This window comes from Sceloporus occidentalis, unplaced genomic scaffold (assembly GCF_023333645.1).
Source record: "Sceloporus occidentalis isolate IW3139 unplaced genomic scaffold, rSceOcc1.0.p SCAF_7, whole genome shotgun sequence".
In the NCBI taxonomy this organism is placed as follows: Eukaryota; Metazoa; Chordata; class Lepidosauria; order Squamata; family Phrynosomatidae; genus Sceloporus; species Sceloporus occidentalis.
The window spans coordinates 64457323-64475488 of NW_028316987.1; the positions used below are offsets into that span (position 1 = coordinate 64457323).

Here is an 18166-nt window from a genome sequence, read left to right on the forward strand (position 1 = left end):
TATGTTGTTCCTTACAGAATAAACACACAACTTGCTCACAGGGTACTTTGTTTCTGAAACAATAACCAGAGAAATTAATGGAAGTATATCTTATCAATGGGCCGTCACTATTATAGTAATGAAATGCACTCTCATTCATGTGATGACTGTAAATTTCTTCTGCTAGATATGTGAGGCCAAGATCTAATGGTGCAGTTTGGTATCCCCTGCCAATAAGAATGGGAACTTTCTTCCTCTTCCCCTTCTACACCAGTTCTCCATGGTACTATTTTTTGTTTACAAGGAAGCATGTTTGATTACACTCTCACTCAGATTCTGCCCTAAAACATATCAATTCACAGTTAAGCAAACACTGAAACAATCTTCTTTCATCCTAAGGAAAAATTTAAAAAAGTGTGCTGAAAATTTAAGCTACTAATTATGCTCTATTAAACAAGTTTCATTGCCTTATCATAGGCGGGTTATAGACCGCCCATTTGGGGCGGTCTGGACCCGCCCCTTTCCCCGGAGAATTGGGGCTTCAGTGGCTACACCAGCAGCCGTTGAGGCCCCGATCCGCTGCTTTTCGGGCTGCGGGGAAGCAGCAAAACGCCGCTTCCCCGCAGCCTGAAAAGGGGTGTCCCTGGGGCTTCAAGCCCCAAGGACACACCGCGGTGGCGGGGAGAAGAGAAAGGGGCCGCTTGGCCCCTTTCTCTTTTAGTCCGCTGGGTGCAGCCGTCTGAAGGCTGCGCCCAGCGGACTAAACCAGGAAGGAGCTCCAAAACAGAGCTCCTTCCTGCTCCGTGTTCAGGGCGCAATAAGCGCCCTGGCGCGGAGCAAGGACGTCACATCTGCGCTGCCCCATCTAGAGGCGGCGCGGCCGTGACGTCCTCACGGCAGCGGCCGTATGGAAGGGCCGCCGCCGTTTAGTGCGTGACGAGCACGCACTAGGGTTAGGACGATGCAGAAGCACCGCCCTTTTGTAACCGTAGTGCGTGCTCGTCACGCACTAAAGTGCCGGTTTGTAACCGGCCATAGTAATTAATTTTTCTGCATCACATTAATAATATTCTTATCATTACAGAAAGGCAAATGCAATTTGAAAACAAACTACTACCTGAACTATTATATTATTTCTGACGACAAAAACACAAAACTTCACTTGTTAAGCTACAGCAGGATGAGTGTTAATGTATTTAGATCACTGATGATTACCATTACTATTGTATTTCACATTTATTTAAAAATTGCATTTATTTATTTTTTAAATGATAACTGGATCTCAAGAAAGTACACAGTATTTTCTAATATTTTCAATCCTAATTTCTCAGATCTTTTCTACCTAATAACTTTGAATCTAATGAATCTTTTTTAAATGAATCCAAATCACAAACAACCAAAGAATGCTACTTTTACTAAGAGTAGAAATTATCCTTTCAATGTATGTAGGCTGACTGGTGTCAAAATACATTACTGCTAGATATAGTTTTATTAATCAACCATCAACATCTTTTGAAAGTGGAGAGCAGGAAAGGTGAAAAATTATGAACCTCATAGCCAATCCAATTGTTGCATGATTGTCTCAACCAATGACTGAGAACCTGCAGCCCACAATGGCCTGAATCCCATTGGTTAGTCCAAATGAGCATAGACAGTACCTTCCTGTACTAGCCCTCCAGAGTATTGAGATCATCCGGAGAGGCCCTTCTCTCTGTCCCACTACCCTCTCAGGCATGTTTGATGTGTACAAGAGAGAGGGCTTCTCTGTGGCTGCTCCCCTGATAAGAAACAACTATAGACACGTCTCCCTACTACCATTCTTGGGCAAGTTGATTGAGAGGGCAGTTGCCTTCCAACTCCAGGCTGTCTTGGATGAAGCCGATTATCTATACCAGGAGGTGCTTGCAATAGATACCCCTGGTCCAGGGATGGAAATTTGTCAACCAGTCCTGGACAGGGTCACACTTCCCGTAAAGGACGAAGTTTGCAGTTTGGGAGTGCCCCTTGTCTCGTCTCTACAGCTGTCATCTTAGGTGGAGGCGGTGGCCAGGAGTGCATGGTACCAACTTCGGTTGATACGCCAACTGCGCCCTTACCTGACCCAGAGGGACCTTGAAACAGTGGTACTTGCACTGGTAACCTCTTGCCTACATTTCTGCAATGGGCTCTACATGGGGCTACCTTTGTACCAAGTTCGGAATCTTAAACTGATCCAAAACGCTGCAGCCAGATTGGTCACGGGAACATCAAGATCTGACCATATCACCCCAATACTAAAATCATTAAACTGGCTGCCGATCAGTTTCTGGGCCCAATACAAACTGTTGGTCATTACCTTTAAAGCCCTACATGGCTTGGGCCCGAGTTACTTAAGGGAATGCCTCTCCCTACACAATCCGTCCCGCACTCTCAGAACATCTGGGAAAAAACTACTGGAATATACAAAGACTAGACTAATTACAGCTTCCCATAAAGCGTTCACAGCTGCGACCCCCACACTTTGGAACAACTTACTGGAAGAGATCCGTCTCATCACCACATTAGAAACCTTTAAGAAGGCACTTAAGACGGATCTCTTCTGGCGGGCCTTTCCACCTGATCTTCTATAGCTGATCCTAAAGAATTCTCCACACCTGATTCAATAGTACAGAAAACAGATGACAATTTGGCTATTTTAATGATTGTACCTGTATCTTTGCGTGCTTTTATTGATCATCTTATGAAGCATGATATTTTGTAATTGTATTGTTTGATTTTATCTGCTGTAATCCTGCCTCGATCCACAGGGAGTGGCGGGAAATATAAATTATTATTATTATTATTAAGTATGGGTTAGGCATAAAACCCATTAATTCCAAGCCTGTGCAGAGTACTATAGTATTCCCTCACCACTAAAGAGTCAGGAACAAACTTCAAATATGAATAATATGCCAGTTGGGCTCCCAAGTTTAATATCATAGTTTTAAACTCAACTGTAGTATCAATATATTTCATTATATAAAACAAACAATACACAAAAGATAATACAAGGTTTAAAGGAGATGGTGTGCTGTCAGAAAGACCTTATACTTTTAGTATGGATAAGAAAAGGAATTCATACTTCATATATTTTGTTTTCCTCTTTAAAATCAAATTCTAGTTGGATTTGATGTATTATTTTAACAGAGTGACTAGAAATCCCACTGCAAATCTACTTTAACTTTCATTTGTCCTTTCTTTTAAACCTATTCACAAATTCACTGCTAGTAAAACACATATATGGCAACAATTGGGTTAAACTTGTCAGAGACATTTTAATACTGAAGATTTCATTTAATTTATGGCAGATATATTTTCAAGGAGGAAAATGCTGATGGTATCTTGGTTATAAGCTTGCTGCTGAAATGATTTAGATACTTTTTTTCTTTCCATGCAGTATCAGAGTGAGACCGTTCTTTGTGAGCAATGAATTATAGCTGACACTTCAAACCTATTTTCTCTGTATCTTCTACTTCAGAAAAATGAGAAAACATAAATATTTATTCTATATATATAAAAGAGACACAAGGCTCTGATAAAAATGATACATTACAGGATGCTGAATAATTGTTACCTAGGCCTTTGTCAGAACAGCAAAGGGCAGAAAACATTAGCCAGCTTTTTAATTAGAAGGTATCAAAAGTGAGTAAAAAACAAAACAGCAATAATTTTCTAATTCTCAAATGATAACTATCTTAGCATAATGACATACAAGAATGCAGAGGAGAGTTATAAAATGTACATGGCGAACAAGTGATAAAGCGCACAATACATTACAGAACGGAAATAAACAGTCTAGGTACCAGAAGAAATATCTAGATATTGGCCATTAATTGAATTATTTATTATAAACTACTCAGGTACAATGGTTTTAGACTAGTGTTCTTGCAGTGGCCATGATAGAACTATAATTCTATCTCCCTTGCATCTATAAAGTCCTAAATCCAATCCCTAGCAACCCCAAGAACAAGGATCAATATTGTGTGATACTAAGAACTGAAACAGAAAAACCATTGCCTATGCAACTGTACAGTGTGGAAAAGGATTTCATTAAATACAGATGTAAATTTCTACTGTCATGACAGGTTACTGCTGATTGTAATTAATTTTTACTCATGGAAAGATTTTTATACCTGCTCAGTCCCACTCTTAAGATTTTGGAGGGCGTGGGTCAGCATTCCTCTCTCCACCTCCTTTCTGCCACTTCCCCACTAAAGCTGTTGTGGTTTTAGCTTGCTTCTCTTGCTATGTCTGATCATTATATTATCTCACATCAGATATGATTAAGTGGCATATTTCTTGGCCTTTCTCTCCAGTGTGGGGCACAGTTCATGTCCTAGTGCCATCTTGATGCGTATTCTGCATGCTTTACTCAGGGTACACTGGCTGGGACTGTATGACCATTTCCAGAACCTGGCTGGCATCCTGTATCCTGCATCCCTACACAATATCAAAAAACATTTGTGTGCATTGTGTTTAGATACGTGGTGATAATGACTGGTCTCTTCCCTGGTAAGTACCAAAAGAAAGGCTGACAGAAAGAGAAAAAAAGGCTGTCCTGATTATTTTTGGCTCTGGCTTGCCTATCACAGACCTTGGATTTAGTTCAAAGATAGTCCTCTTCCAAGAATTGCACACCCTTCCAAAATGGAAGAGCTTTCTTAATGAACAGTAGTCATGAGTATCAGTGATTGTTTGGATCAAATTATCAGCTTAACTCTTTCACCACATTTCTGAAGACATCTATTCCAAACCACTGGGTTTACAATTCCCAGACCCCCTGACCATTGGCCACATTGGCTTATAACTCGTGGGCACTGAAACCCAACAACAGTGAAAAACATGAGCCATGTTTTGGAACTACCAACCTAAAGAGCAACACCAAATATGTATAACAGCGAAAAGAGAGTAAGGTGGTATCCATGTATGTAATGGCTCATAATGACAGACCAATATACTCTATCACCACCATTCACAGCAACTGAGAGCATCACCTTCTCAGTGTTCTATCAGGTCTTATGAGATGACTGACAGCCAATAGTCATGCTGACTATATAATACTTCTGGTAGTGAAGGCAATAACTCTCTCACTGTCAAATGTGGAAGAATATGAGAGGGAGGATGATACTGCACTCATGCCCTGCTTGCAGGCTTCTTTTGGGCATCTGATTGGCTACCGTGGAACAGAATCTCTGTGTGTATGTATTCACAGTTGAAAGAGAACAGAAAAGGACATATATGTATAAAGAGACAAGCTCCATCTGTTGTTAGATGATCAACTATTTATTCTTTTGAGAAGCTCAGGCAATAGATAGGCAATGAGTTGCACATCTCATGTACTAATCAGAATACTGATTGTTAATTCTTTTGTAGAGTTTAATTAGAAATACATAGGAGGAACAAAGCAAATTGTGGCAAATGCTGGTATCTATGCAAGTCCATGCATGAATTCACAACATTACTTCTGGTAACTGGAAATATATCTCTAACAGGGTGTTTAAATATTTCAACAGAAAAATATATTAAGATAAACATCCACAGCCAAGGCCCACCAATTAATCAAGGAAGGACTGCTATACCAAGAAAAATAATGAAGCTGAAATTAAAATATGATAAGCTATAGAAAAGCCAACAGAAGCAAATGCTGATAAGAACATTCTAAAATAGAGTTTTCGGCATCATTTATATAACAGAGTAAAAAGATCATCTAATTGACACTAATAGTTCACAAAGCATAAAAGAAGTAGAAAGACAATATACCAATGTGCCATTCCAAAGTAAATGTTCTGAAGACCAATGTAATGTAATTATATTTTTTAAAAGCCCTCTTCAAGTTGAGTCACCAGTGTCTACACATTCAAAATGGAAAAAAGGTTGAGAGAGACTAATGTGTTCACAGGCAATGAGGCAATATGGGTGCTGTTCCGTTAGTTACCTCACCCCAATTTACAAGCCAGTCAAGGTAGTTAGAAAAACATGAAATGAACAGGGAGAGCAAGACCATTCTGTTCCAACCTGCTTGCTTACATCTGTCAGAGTCAGCAAGATCATGAGAATGCAGAAAAACAGAACATCAAGTCAAGCATCCTGTTTTCAATAATAATAATAATAATAATAATTTATATTTTCCCGCCTCTCCCAATGGATCGAGGCAGGATTACAGCTCACTAAATGACACATAAAAACTCACTGATAAAGTAAAATAACAATTAATTAAAACTAGCTCATCATAGGTGGAAATACGATAGGCAACCATATGCTTGTAGAAGCTTATAAACACAGGCAACAGCAATCTTTTGTCACTTCTCTCCAGCGATCAGGGCTCAGTAAGGCATACTGATTCTGAATCTAAAGTTCAGTACAGGTATTGTGAATAGTAGCCATAGACAGATCTAACCACCATATTATTAAATCTATTCTTAAAGTCTTACAAGCTACTTGCCACCCTCACTTCCTGTAGATGTATAGTCTGTTGTCTGTTCTGGCAATCAATTAGTTTTGCTGGATGACCCCAAATTCCATTATTAGGAACAAAACTGGTGGCACAGTGGTTAAATGCCAGTATTGCAGCCACTCACTCAGAATCCACAGGATTGTGAGTTCAATCCCAGCCAGGGGCTCCAGGGTTGACTCAACCTGGCATCCTTCTGAGGTTGCTAAAATGAGTACCAGCTCGTTGGGGGCAATTAGCTTACACATTGTAAAATGCTTAGGAAGTGCTTAAGTACATTGATAAGCGGTATAGAAATGTATTTGCTACTTGCTATAAAACAATTATTTCAGTCTACATTCTCCTCCCCATATATAATAGCACAGTCTCCCGCTGGCTTATTTCTGTAATAAAAGTAGTGAATTCCAAGCAGCAGGAATGAGATGATGGTATAGCTTGTTTTTTGTAGGATGGATATATGTTTTGATGGGCATGTGGCTGGAGTGGCTAGTCAGAAAAAGCTTTTTTTTAAAGCCACATTCACAGTAGTCTAAAAAGGTCTTACTTAAATTGTTGTGGGGCACCAAAGAAAACTAGGATGGCTAGATCCTTATTTGAATGTTCTCCCATTATCAGAACTGAAACAACATTTTACAAGATATATGTTACAAGTGTGGTACAAAAGTTGCTAAACATATTTTTTGGCTAATCTTGGGGAGTCTGACATATTATCAATCAAAATAAAGAATGTAAAATTCTTAGCTTTTAGCATTCTTAATTGGCTGTATTCTACTCAGACAATAGATGCTAGTGTCACCTAAACAGAATGCATTATAAAATTCCATAAAATATGATTTCTACCAATTTCTATTTGCCTTTAATTTCCTCTCAATACTAAGTTCGTCAGAGTGTGACAATTAATTAACTTAATTAAGCTAACAATTACGTTCTTTCATAGGTCAATATGTAGAGCTCCTCAGATTAATAGCATAGCTTGTAAAGTTAATCTTCTTGTATAATGCAAATGACACTAAGTCATGTATTAAATACCTTCTTGAGTAATATAAGAAATGTGAGTAAGTGTACTTTAAAGAAAGGCAGGAACTGTGAAAAGGTTAAATAAAGACAAATGCCTTGGATTTGTGGAAATATTTTAACTGGAGTAATTCATATTTAAACTAGCAGCCTTCTACTTCAGCTACCTCAGCTTAAACATATATAATCATAAATTAACTTGCAAGGCAACATTGTTTTTTCTTGTTTTCTTATAAATTGTGTCATAAAATTGTTGCTATAAAGCAATTTGAAGTTGTTTCTAATCATTTAAAAGGAACATGACAATATTATATATGGGCTAAAAGAGAAACTGTTTTCCCCCCTTAAAAGAAGAGGTACATAACTAACCTTTCAGGGAAAATCAAACCAATCCGTATCTCATCATCAGCAGATGAGTGAGTAACAGCTGCAAGTCAAAGATCAGAAAGTCTTTCTACAGAGGATGGAAGCCCATAGTGGCTCATCTTTAGTCCCACTGGCATGGCACAGTGATACCAAGAGGGCAAAGGGAAGCTACACCTTTCAATTTATCAAGTTACAATTTTATATACTGTATATACTTGAATAGATGTCGACCTCATGTGTACGTTGAGGGCAGGTTTCGGGGCCAAAATTTTGGATTTACCTGCTTAAAAGTAACAGTATGTGCATGTAGAGATAAATGAAGAATTAAAAAGAAATATAAAGAATACACAAATATGCAGGATAAGAACAGTGGCCCGTTACAAACGGGCAGGAAAGTATGCGCAGAGCGCATACTAGGGTTAGAAAGCTAACCCTAGTGCGCGCTCTGCGTGCACAAAATGGCGGCGGCCGTTCCACATGGCCGCCGCCATAAGGACGTCATGACCGCGCCGCCTCTATACAGGGCAGCGCAGACGTGACGTCCTTGCTCCACGCCAGGGCACTTAGTGCGCCCTTAGCGCGGACCATGAAGGAGCTCCGTTTCGGAGCTCCTTCCTGGTTTGGTCCACTGGGCACAGCTTTCACATGGCTGCGCCCAGTGGACCAAAGGAGAAAGGGGCCAAGCGGCCCCTTTCTCCTCCTCCCCGCCGCCACGGGGTGTCCTTGGGGCTTGAAGCCCCAGGGACACCCCTTTTCAGGCTGCAGGGAAGCGACCTTTTGCCGCTTCCCTACAGCCTGGAAAGCGGTGGATCGGGGCCTCAGCGGCTGCCGGTCTACCAGCTGAGGCCCCGATACACTGGGGAAAGGGGCGGGTGCAGCCCGCTCCAAACAGGCGGTCTGTAACCCGCCAGTGTCAACTTTTCCTGAAAGTCACATAGTCTTGAAAGGACAAAAACAGTGAAAAATGTAGCCTACAGTCTTTGAAAATTACACTGGCCACGAGAATACTGCCTTCAGTTGCCAGTTTGTTTGTGTTACAAAATTTTCTTAAGTGATTTGTTGATCTGCATCTTTGTTTTTCTTGAATGTAAATTGCTTGAGGGCCAACAAGTTCAATGTGAGCTGCTTGATGACAGAGAAGAAGCATGTAAATGGAGTGACAACAATAATAATGAAATTTGTTCTCCTAACATATTGCCCCAACTATTATGGAACAGTTATGGATATTTCAAATGTTTTTGTTTTAAATGGTAGCCAACTTAATCTGAGACAAACAGAGCTGTATGCTGTCGACAGGATTCAGTCAGAGAAGGTAGAAAGAACTATGGAAATGGTGTTAATTGTTAAAAATGCATGCATCAATTTTGTATATACAGTGTACCATTGCTATCCGCAGGGGATCCGTTCTGGATCCCCCCCCCCCCCCACACACACTGATAGCAAAAAATGTGGGACCTTAAGTCCTGTTCTTTTCAATGGGTGCACGCTCCCATTCATGCCATCACGTATGTGCATGCCCACTGAAAAAGCTGGGGCTTGCAGTCTGTGAAAGCCCAGATCGCAGAAGGTAAACCCATGGTTGGTGTGGATGAACTGTATTACAAAATCTGTACATCTGAATTTATTTTCAAAATTTTATAGCAACAAGATGAAGAACGAGTTGGATCCAGATTTCATCATACATACAGCAGAAGTTCCATTGATTTCTAAGTGTGATAAAGCTTGGATAAACCCCAGTATTAGCAGTCTAAAAAAGAAAAGAAAGAGTACTAGTGTAATGGAATACTTAATCTAAATTAGGAATGACCAACTGGCAGGTAGTGGACCATTTATGGCCCATAAAAAATTAATTGTCCCCTCCAAATCAGTTTACCATACAATAATATGTTTGTTTGTTTGATTTAAAATTGACCATTAAAACTGTTAGGTGGTTAGTCTAGCCAGTATGAGGCTGAGTGAGTGATGGGATTCCCTTCTAGGTAACATTTGCATGGCTAACATTAACAAATGGGAAGGTAACCTTAACATTTTATCTAAAACCCACTATTCTCAATAGGTTGACATACATCACTGTAATCTGTTTGCAAAATCATCATCACCACAAATATTATCTTGTTCTTCTTAGTTCCTTTATATGCCCTACAGCTAAAACATCGCACAGAAGGAACAAATACAAAGCTAAGTTAACTTTGAAAGATGAAACCTCTTTCTTATTTAAAAAGGCAATACATTGCTGTTGTGAAGGGCCTGCAATGCCACAAGTATGGAATGTCAATTAGATCAGGAACAGCGCCAGAAACCTGTTTTAATGTTTTTGCTTTAGATCATTGTTGATGTTTTCTACATTGTAGAATGTGAAAGTTGTATGTAGAAGTCAACTAACAGCACCTAAATACCAATATTGTACAGTGAAACCATATTCTATGTCACTTGGCAGCTATGAAGGATTTTTTTCCTGCATGTCAGTTAGTATTATGAAATAGGACTGACTAAAAATATAAAACTGTGCTTCGCTAGTACAACTATAATATACAATAAAATACAGTAGGTTTCAGACATTTTTGTACTGATGAGTACTGATTAGCAGTAATTTTCTAGGATGTCAGGAAAAAAAGCTGTGCCAAACCCTACCTAAAGATGTCATGAATTTAACCAGAAACCTTTTACATGCAGAGTATGTGCTTGACCACTTTGGTACAGCTACTTCCCAGGTACACATGCTTCATCCTGCTTCAGTATTAGAACAGTGATAATCAATAGATCACCAGAGCTGCTTTACAGTCTAAGCATATAGTCCACAAGACAGCCAGCATGGTGTAGTTATTTGAGCACTGGACAGGCAAATGCCCTCTTAACAAATCTTCCCAAGAAAACCCTGGTGTAGGGTTGTCATTAGTTGGAAACGACTTGAAGGCACACAACAGTAACAACAACAACACTGTCCTCCAGCACTGTAATGATATGGAAGCTCCTGCTTTAGTCAAGTATTACTCAAGCCTTTACTCCAATCTCTATTATTATTATTATTATTATTATTATTATTATTATTATTATTGGTTTTTTTAAAAAAAGAACCTGGACACTAAATTAAGAATAGCTACACATGGGCATATGGCTCCTTGGAGATTAAGTAAATACATGAGGGTATATAATTATTCAACTGTATTGCTCTTTTGAAAATTAAAAAAAATGTAAATGGAAAAAAGATGAAGTTTAGCAAAACAACCAGTTGATTATTTACCATAATGTAGCCTTTGACAAAATAGTTTTAGCTAATGATCTATGACAAAGCATAAATAAAGAATACAAACTGTAACTAGGTTCTTTATTCAATCTCTCAAAAGGAACAAATTCAACTAGGGAAACTGTTTAATCAGTCAAGATCCACCATTATAAAGTCAACGTACAAAGTAACAAAGGCCAACTAAGGGGTGAAAAAGATGTGTAGAAAGGGTGGTTTGAAGCTGCCATTCTGAAGACGGATTGGGGCTGTAGCAAACACATGCCATGGCCTGAATCCGCCTTTTCCCCAGCCGAAAAAGGGGCGGGAAAGATCCACTCCTTTTTCGGCTAGGGAAAGGGCAGCTTTTCCCGCCCTGCTGCAGCTCCAAACTGGCTTCCAGATGCTGCAGTGGCATGCAGCATCTTGAAGCTACCCACACCTGGCCAGTTGCCTGACTTTCGAGCGGCTTCAGGGCAGCGTGGAAGCATGCGGCGTGTAAACCAGTCCGTTCCACCTCTAAGTTATTATCATGCTCAAGATAGAAAATCCCATAAAGACCTCTCTCCCATCAGGCAGCAAAAATGTAGTAACATTAAGCAATGAAGAAATTGCTGCCCTTTTGTGAAAACTCAAATCAGCTCCCTCTGATTAAAAGTAGGGCCAGCTTACTGTAGAAAAGCAAGGAAAAGTAAGAGAGCCATATCACAAGCCCCAAAGACTGTAGTAATAAACTGTCACTTTTGCTGCAAGGAACTACAATATCAGATATAGAGCTAGGATAAGAAGACTTACAATACCTAGGGAAAGGAGAGAGCAGCACCTGTAGTTTAGTGGCATCATTTTTAAGTGGAAAAGTCCAATTCTAAGAGCAGCAAAAAGGGGATCAAGGGCGCCCCCGCACAATGGCGGCACCCTGTATACATGGGCGCTGCCATTTTGACGCGATGGACGCTTAGCGTCTGCATGTCCCGGCGTCATTGTCAAAGTGCGGCATTGGCACACTGCGGCATCACAAATGCACCGCAAGAAGGACCCGCTTTTTAAGGGTTCTTTTTGCTGTGCAAGGGAGCCATGCGGTTTGTCCGCTGCGGCTCCCTCGCACAGCAAAACAAGGGGCGGATAGACCACCCTTTTTGGGCGGTCTGTATCCTGTCAACGATGGAGTAGAAAGGAGTTCCCACTGTCAGTTTTCTCCAGAGAAAGCTTCCTTAGTGGAGGTGAGAATGCTTTTAGGCAGTTTCTTCCAGGAACTTGGCAATAAATAACTGAAACCCCAATTTCCAAAAGAAATGTATCCAGTTACCTCATCTCAATGTATAACACTAAGCATATCCAAACTTTTGAATTTTGTTATTGACATTTATAGATCTGCAGACAACTTCCACAAGTATGGAAACACAAATATTAATAAGAAAGCTCTTCAGAGATTCAAGAATAAGTAGCATTACAATGTTTTTTTATTTCACTCTCTTCCTTGCCAACTTCACCTCCTGACAATTTGTTATTCAAACAAGCATAGCAGAAATTTCCTGTACTCTCCTTAGGGATCCATTGGTATGGAACTGAAGATGCACAAGGACCCAGCTAGGAATTGATCAAAATAGGACTCTTCCCCTAATGAGACAAGACAACACAACTGACAGACCCTCAAGACAGTGCAACAGCCCCATTGTGGTTGCATAATCAGTCAGATTGTGTTATCACCTAGGCCCAAATCTTGCTCTTTTGCCATTGCCATACCACCATAAGAACAATCAGCATTCCTCCCCAATGATCCAGGGTGCTACTATGTTTTTAAAAATCTTATTCCTCCTTTCATCCAAGATGTTTGTACTTACCTAACAGATTGCTATTTATATTGCTATAATATCTCATTGGGATATTATCGATTTAGGGTCCCATGGAAATAGTACTCCTACATCTATAGATGATATTATTTTATCAACTTCTCTTATTAAACCTAAGAGGCTGGCAGCTGAGCTACACGAACAGATATTACCAACCTAAAATCATTAGCAGGTTTACCTTTCAGCAAAATTCTTCCAATCTATTTGACTAGAATACTAAGACTCTAAGAAAAAGAGTTTCTAGGACACAAAATTTCATTTCCACAAAGTGAGACTTCCTAAACAACATTATATGAGTGAAGTATGCTACTACTGCCATAAAATAAGGCATACAGTGGTACCCCGGGATACGAAAGCACCGCCTTACGAAATTCCCGGGATACGAAAAAATTCCAAAGAAAAAAACTGTTCCGGGTTACGGTTTTTTTTTTGGGTTACGAAAAAATTTTTTGGTGCTTTTCGGCGCGATTTCACACGAAATCGCGGCTTTCGCTATTAGCGCCTATGGGCTATTCGGCTAGCGAAAGTTTCCGGGTTACGAAAGCGGCAGCGGAACCAATTAATTTCGTAACCCGGGGTACCACTGTAATTGATTTTTATGCTACCAGGAATTAAAAAGTAAAATACCTGAGAAAAATAAAAGGATGACAGTGGAAAAAATGACCATCATAAAGAGAAGAATTTAAATACTGGTAAGCATGGCATATGAATTGGTTTTAGATGGAACTAACTTTCTGATGGGTTGGACATGTGATTTAGTGTTACTTGTTCCATTAAAAAAATCAATACCAGAAACAAATCTGAAATTTAGTCATAGAATAGACACGGATATTCCTACCTCTTTTGGATGTTTCTGTGCCACCGATACCAGCTGTTCAGTGCTACTTCTCGAGGTAGAGGGTACAACATTAGTTGAGGCCTCTGAGACCACCTCAATTGATGAGCCGTAGTCCTGAGGGCAACAGAAACAAACAGACCCCTCAGTGGTGTGCTGAAGTGGTACTGTATAAGAGAATTTTAGGAAATAGTAGGTCTGACTAAAGAAATTGAGTGACCCAAGTAGCCTCTGTATTTCTTAAATGTGTTGTCAAACTTTTGGCATTTTAAACTGATTTTTTTTTTAAACCAATAATTTATTTTTTATTCAATTTATTGCCTGCCTTTCTCCTGGCATGAGACCTACATAAACACAGGTATTCCAAATTCCACTAAGAAAAAAAAAAGGTTAATATTTTTGTATGGTAGTAGTAATAGTATTTTCCATTTATACGCCAAGAAAATAATTCAGCAGGAAATACAGAAGAACATAAAAACATAGGACTGAAATGTCACATATTATTTTATCAAACAAACCCTACCTCACCACATACTAATATTTCTATGTGAAATCCTGATTGGCCATAAAAATAAAAGCTTAATAGCAACTCAAACTCACATTTTGGGCTAATTTTACACTTCCAATATGAAATCTGAGAAGGTATATGAAGAAACTGGATATGTGAACAGAAAAAGGATTATTTCACTAATATGCAAATACATTGTACTGTTTTAAAGGAGTAGGAAGCTTCAGAGATTTACTGAGATTTAGATTTAACAGAATTTCTAGTTGCCAATTAAACTGTATGTTAAATGCCTGCTTATACTTTTTTTGTATATATATTAACTGACTTTAATGCAAAATCATAATACCAGTATATTCTATTTGCAACTGAATCTCCAAAAAGAAAAATACCCTGCAAGAAACTCACAAAGCTTGAGAATACAGGGTTTTACATTTCATAAACAGATTTTCCCAACTTAAATGGAAATGGGGGTATGGTTAAGATATGAATCACCAGCTGTGCACTATAAAATTATACCAGAATTCGCCATTAAAGTTCTTAGATCACACAATAGTGGAACTGATTGTGTAATGGGGAGTTATGCAACAGTCAATTCAGCTATTCATTCACTACAGTGGACTATGCTTATGCAACTGTGCAGCCACTTGAGCAATGTTTTGCAACCTTCTTATTGCATAACTCTGAGTAGCATACCTGCCTTGAACAATTTTCAAGTGCAACAGCTTCAGTAAAGATAATCACATAATGGTTTGTGATGCCACAACAGGATTCTGCCAAACAGGACGTTATGTGACTGGCTAATAAAGTGTTGGTGCAAGCCACTGGTCATTCTGGACATGTAGCCACTGTGTGTACAATCACCCATGGAATCTTTATTTTCTGCCCTGTACATGCCCACTGCAGAGGCAGAGCCCAGTATACAAAATCTTTGATGCTAATTATGTTACACAAATCTAACTGCCAGCATTCTATCAGTAAAAAGATTTCCAGAGATAATGGACCTCCCATAGCTTTTCTTCCAGAGTATAGTAAATTCAAGTTTAACATGTGTTTCAGGTAAAAAAAAGAAGAAGCAGAAAAGACTGTTAGATAGAGCTTGCATTGTACTTCTTAATCTGCATAGTGGTATACTGAAATAATCCAAGAATAGACTCTCTACACTATGAATTTTATTTGCTAACTAATTAATCTCCGCACTTTGTCTTTCCCTGTATTAGAAATTATGGAGTTTAAATATCTCTGCTCCTTCTGTGAATGGCTGAATTTATTGAGCTATGTAAAAACTGGATAAGTCTCTGATGAAGCTACAGCTATTTGTTGCAGTGGCCATCACAAAATTCCTGTAGATATGATATAGTTGCAAACAGTGCAGATCAGAGAGTGGTGAGTGATAGCAATGAGAAAGAACAAACAAGCTAGGAGAGGCTGCATCAGCTTGTTTTTGCCTGAGTACTAGGAAGGGCAATAGTTCACCCCTTCTCTCTTCTATCCCCAATGGGTTAACTGAGTGCAAACTACTTTTTACTTTGAGTTCAGTGTGCAGCAATGGAAGTAAGCTGAGGACAAAGGGGGAGAGTGAGAGGAAGACAAAAAACCTGGGACATGTTAAAAGCAGCTGAAAAAGTGGGATGAAAAAGGATTCATCAGGACTATCCTTGCCAAATTGGGACTGTTGGAGAGTATGCAACAGCAACTGCTGGCTAAGGTACAGTATGTTATGCATTCTCCCTACCCAGAGCCGCTGCCACTGGCTCATGCTCGGAGGGAAACTCAGACAGGCTGGATGAATAGGCTGGTCTGAGTGCACACATGCAGTGGTACTGGGGAACATGCTTAGTTCCCTCCCTTGTGTGAGAAGAGCCTAAAGTAAAACAGCAGCAGCCCCCAAGAAAAGGAAACCCAGGGAGATCAGCCAGGTGGGCTGTGGATGGGCACATGCTGTGCTGCACCTGTCTCTGCTTTGCCTGAGCAAGAGCCCTGGAAGGAGACGTGGGTCCAGGGAGCATGCTCAGCCTCTCCTCCAGCTAGAGTAGTATCAGTGGCAGTCCCAGTGAAGCAGCTGGAAGAGGACAAGGAGATGATGGCAGAGCTCGAGCCATTGTCCAGGATGGACAGGAGTGACTGCCCCAGCGGGTGTTCATTCTCCCAGGATGTCACTCAGTGCAGTTTACACACACCTTAGCCTCTCCATAGCATTGCCCTTGCCCTACGATAACCTATATCTGACTGTGAAAGGAGTGTTGCTTCCCTATGAAGGATGAAAAGGAAAAAGAGGCACTCACACAGACAGAAATGACTATAGTCTGAGAGTAAATCTGTAAGGGCTACTGAAGCATCACTGAGGACTCAAACATTTTTATAAAGTTATCCAGCTCTGGTAAGCATAACAGGTAGAATGGGCTCAACATGAAAGGTTTTCTCAACCACTGATTTCATGGTTTTGTGAGGGGAAAAAGAGAGAATATGAGACTAGCAGGTTTTTTAAATCATTGAATAATTCTGTATATACACAAAATTGCCTTCAACAAACGTAAGCTGGAGAAGCAACAATTTCTCTGTCTATGACCATTTCCACAAGCCATATCAAATAATAATTTGCAGTATCCGTGGAGGTTCAGAAACCACTTTTGAGGAAGAGAAAGTGGCTAATGGGAAGAGAGCATAGAAAATACCATCATGAGTCCATGACAGCATACTCTGACAGCTAGCCTGTGAAAACAAATACCTCTACATAACAATTTGTTACTTGACATTCTTAATTTGTTGCCTGCTTTACTTTATTGAACTTTTTCCTGTATTGTTATGTATTATTTATATATATTATGTTATTATTTCTTAAATTGTATGCCATGGGTAGGTTTATTTTGGCTATTTTATTCACATAATCATAGAATCATAGAGTTGGAAGAGACCACAAGGGCCTTCCAGTCCAAACCCCTGCTATGCAGGGACTCTCAATCAAAGCATCCCCGACAGATGGCCGTCCAGCCTCTGCTTAAAGACCTCTAAGGAAGGCGACTCCACTACACTCTGAGGGAGTGTGTTCCACCATCAAACAGCCCTTACCAGTGGTAGGCAACCTTTTTGAGCCGGGGGCCAGGTTGCTGTCCCTCAGACAACTGGGGGGCCGAAGCCAAAAAATAAATAATATATTTTTTAAAAAAATTAAATATATAAATAAACTGGGACAAATGTAGGACAAATTTTTCAAATGTAGGACACTTTTTAAAAAAAAATTGCTGATTTTTTTAAAAAATGTTAATACAAATGCATGTTTCTGAGGCTTCTATAGACAATTGCTCCCCAAAGGCCCCGGCGGCAATCGGCGGCAGGACCAGGCTGGGGCCGGTCCCAAGGCCTCGCCAGGCCGGATCCGGCCCGCGGGCCATACGTTGCCTACCCCTGGCCCTTACACTCAGGAAGTTCTTCCTAATGCTGAGGTGGAATCTCTTTACCTGTAGCTTGCATCCATTGTTCCGGGTCCTGTTCTCTGGAGCAGCAGAAAACAAGCTTGTTCCCTCCTCAATGTGACATCCTTTCAAATATTTAAACAGAGCTATCATATCACCCCTTAACCGTCTCTTCTCTAGGCTAAATATCCCCAGCTCCCTAAGTCGTTCCTCATAGGACATGGTTTCCAGACCCTTCACCATTTTAGTCGCCCTCCTTTGGACATGCTCCAGTTTCCTCAATGTCCTTTTTAAATTGTGATGCCCAGAACTGGACACAATATTCCAGGTGGGGCCTAACCAGAGCAGAATAGAGTAGCACTATTACTTCTCTTGATCTAGACACTATACTTTTATTGATGCAGCCAAAACTGCATTGGCCTTTTTGGTGCCACATCACACTGTTGACTCATGTTCAACTTGTGGTCTACTTGAACTCCTAGATCTCTTTCACATGTAGTCTCATTGAGCCAGGT

At 40.0% G+C, this 18166-nt stretch overlaps 1 protein-coding gene across 9 annotated transcripts in view; it reads right to left on the reverse strand.

Annotated features, from left to right (window-relative positions):
* PHF14 (PHD finger protein 14) overlaps positions 1-18166 on the reverse strand; it is a 168550-nt gene that overhangs the window by 19356 nt on the left and 131028 nt on the right. For 7 of the 9 annotated variants that reach the window (XM_089533164.1, XM_089533162.1, XM_089533155.1 and 4 more), the window contains one exon: positions 13737-13850. The exons of the other annotated variants lie outside the window; for them this stretch is intronic. In XM_089533164.1, the coding sequence (XP_089389290.1) occupies positions 13737-13850 (114 nt within the window). The remainder of the gene's footprint in view (positions 1-13736; positions 13851-18166) is intronic. 9 annotated transcript variants of the gene reach the window in all.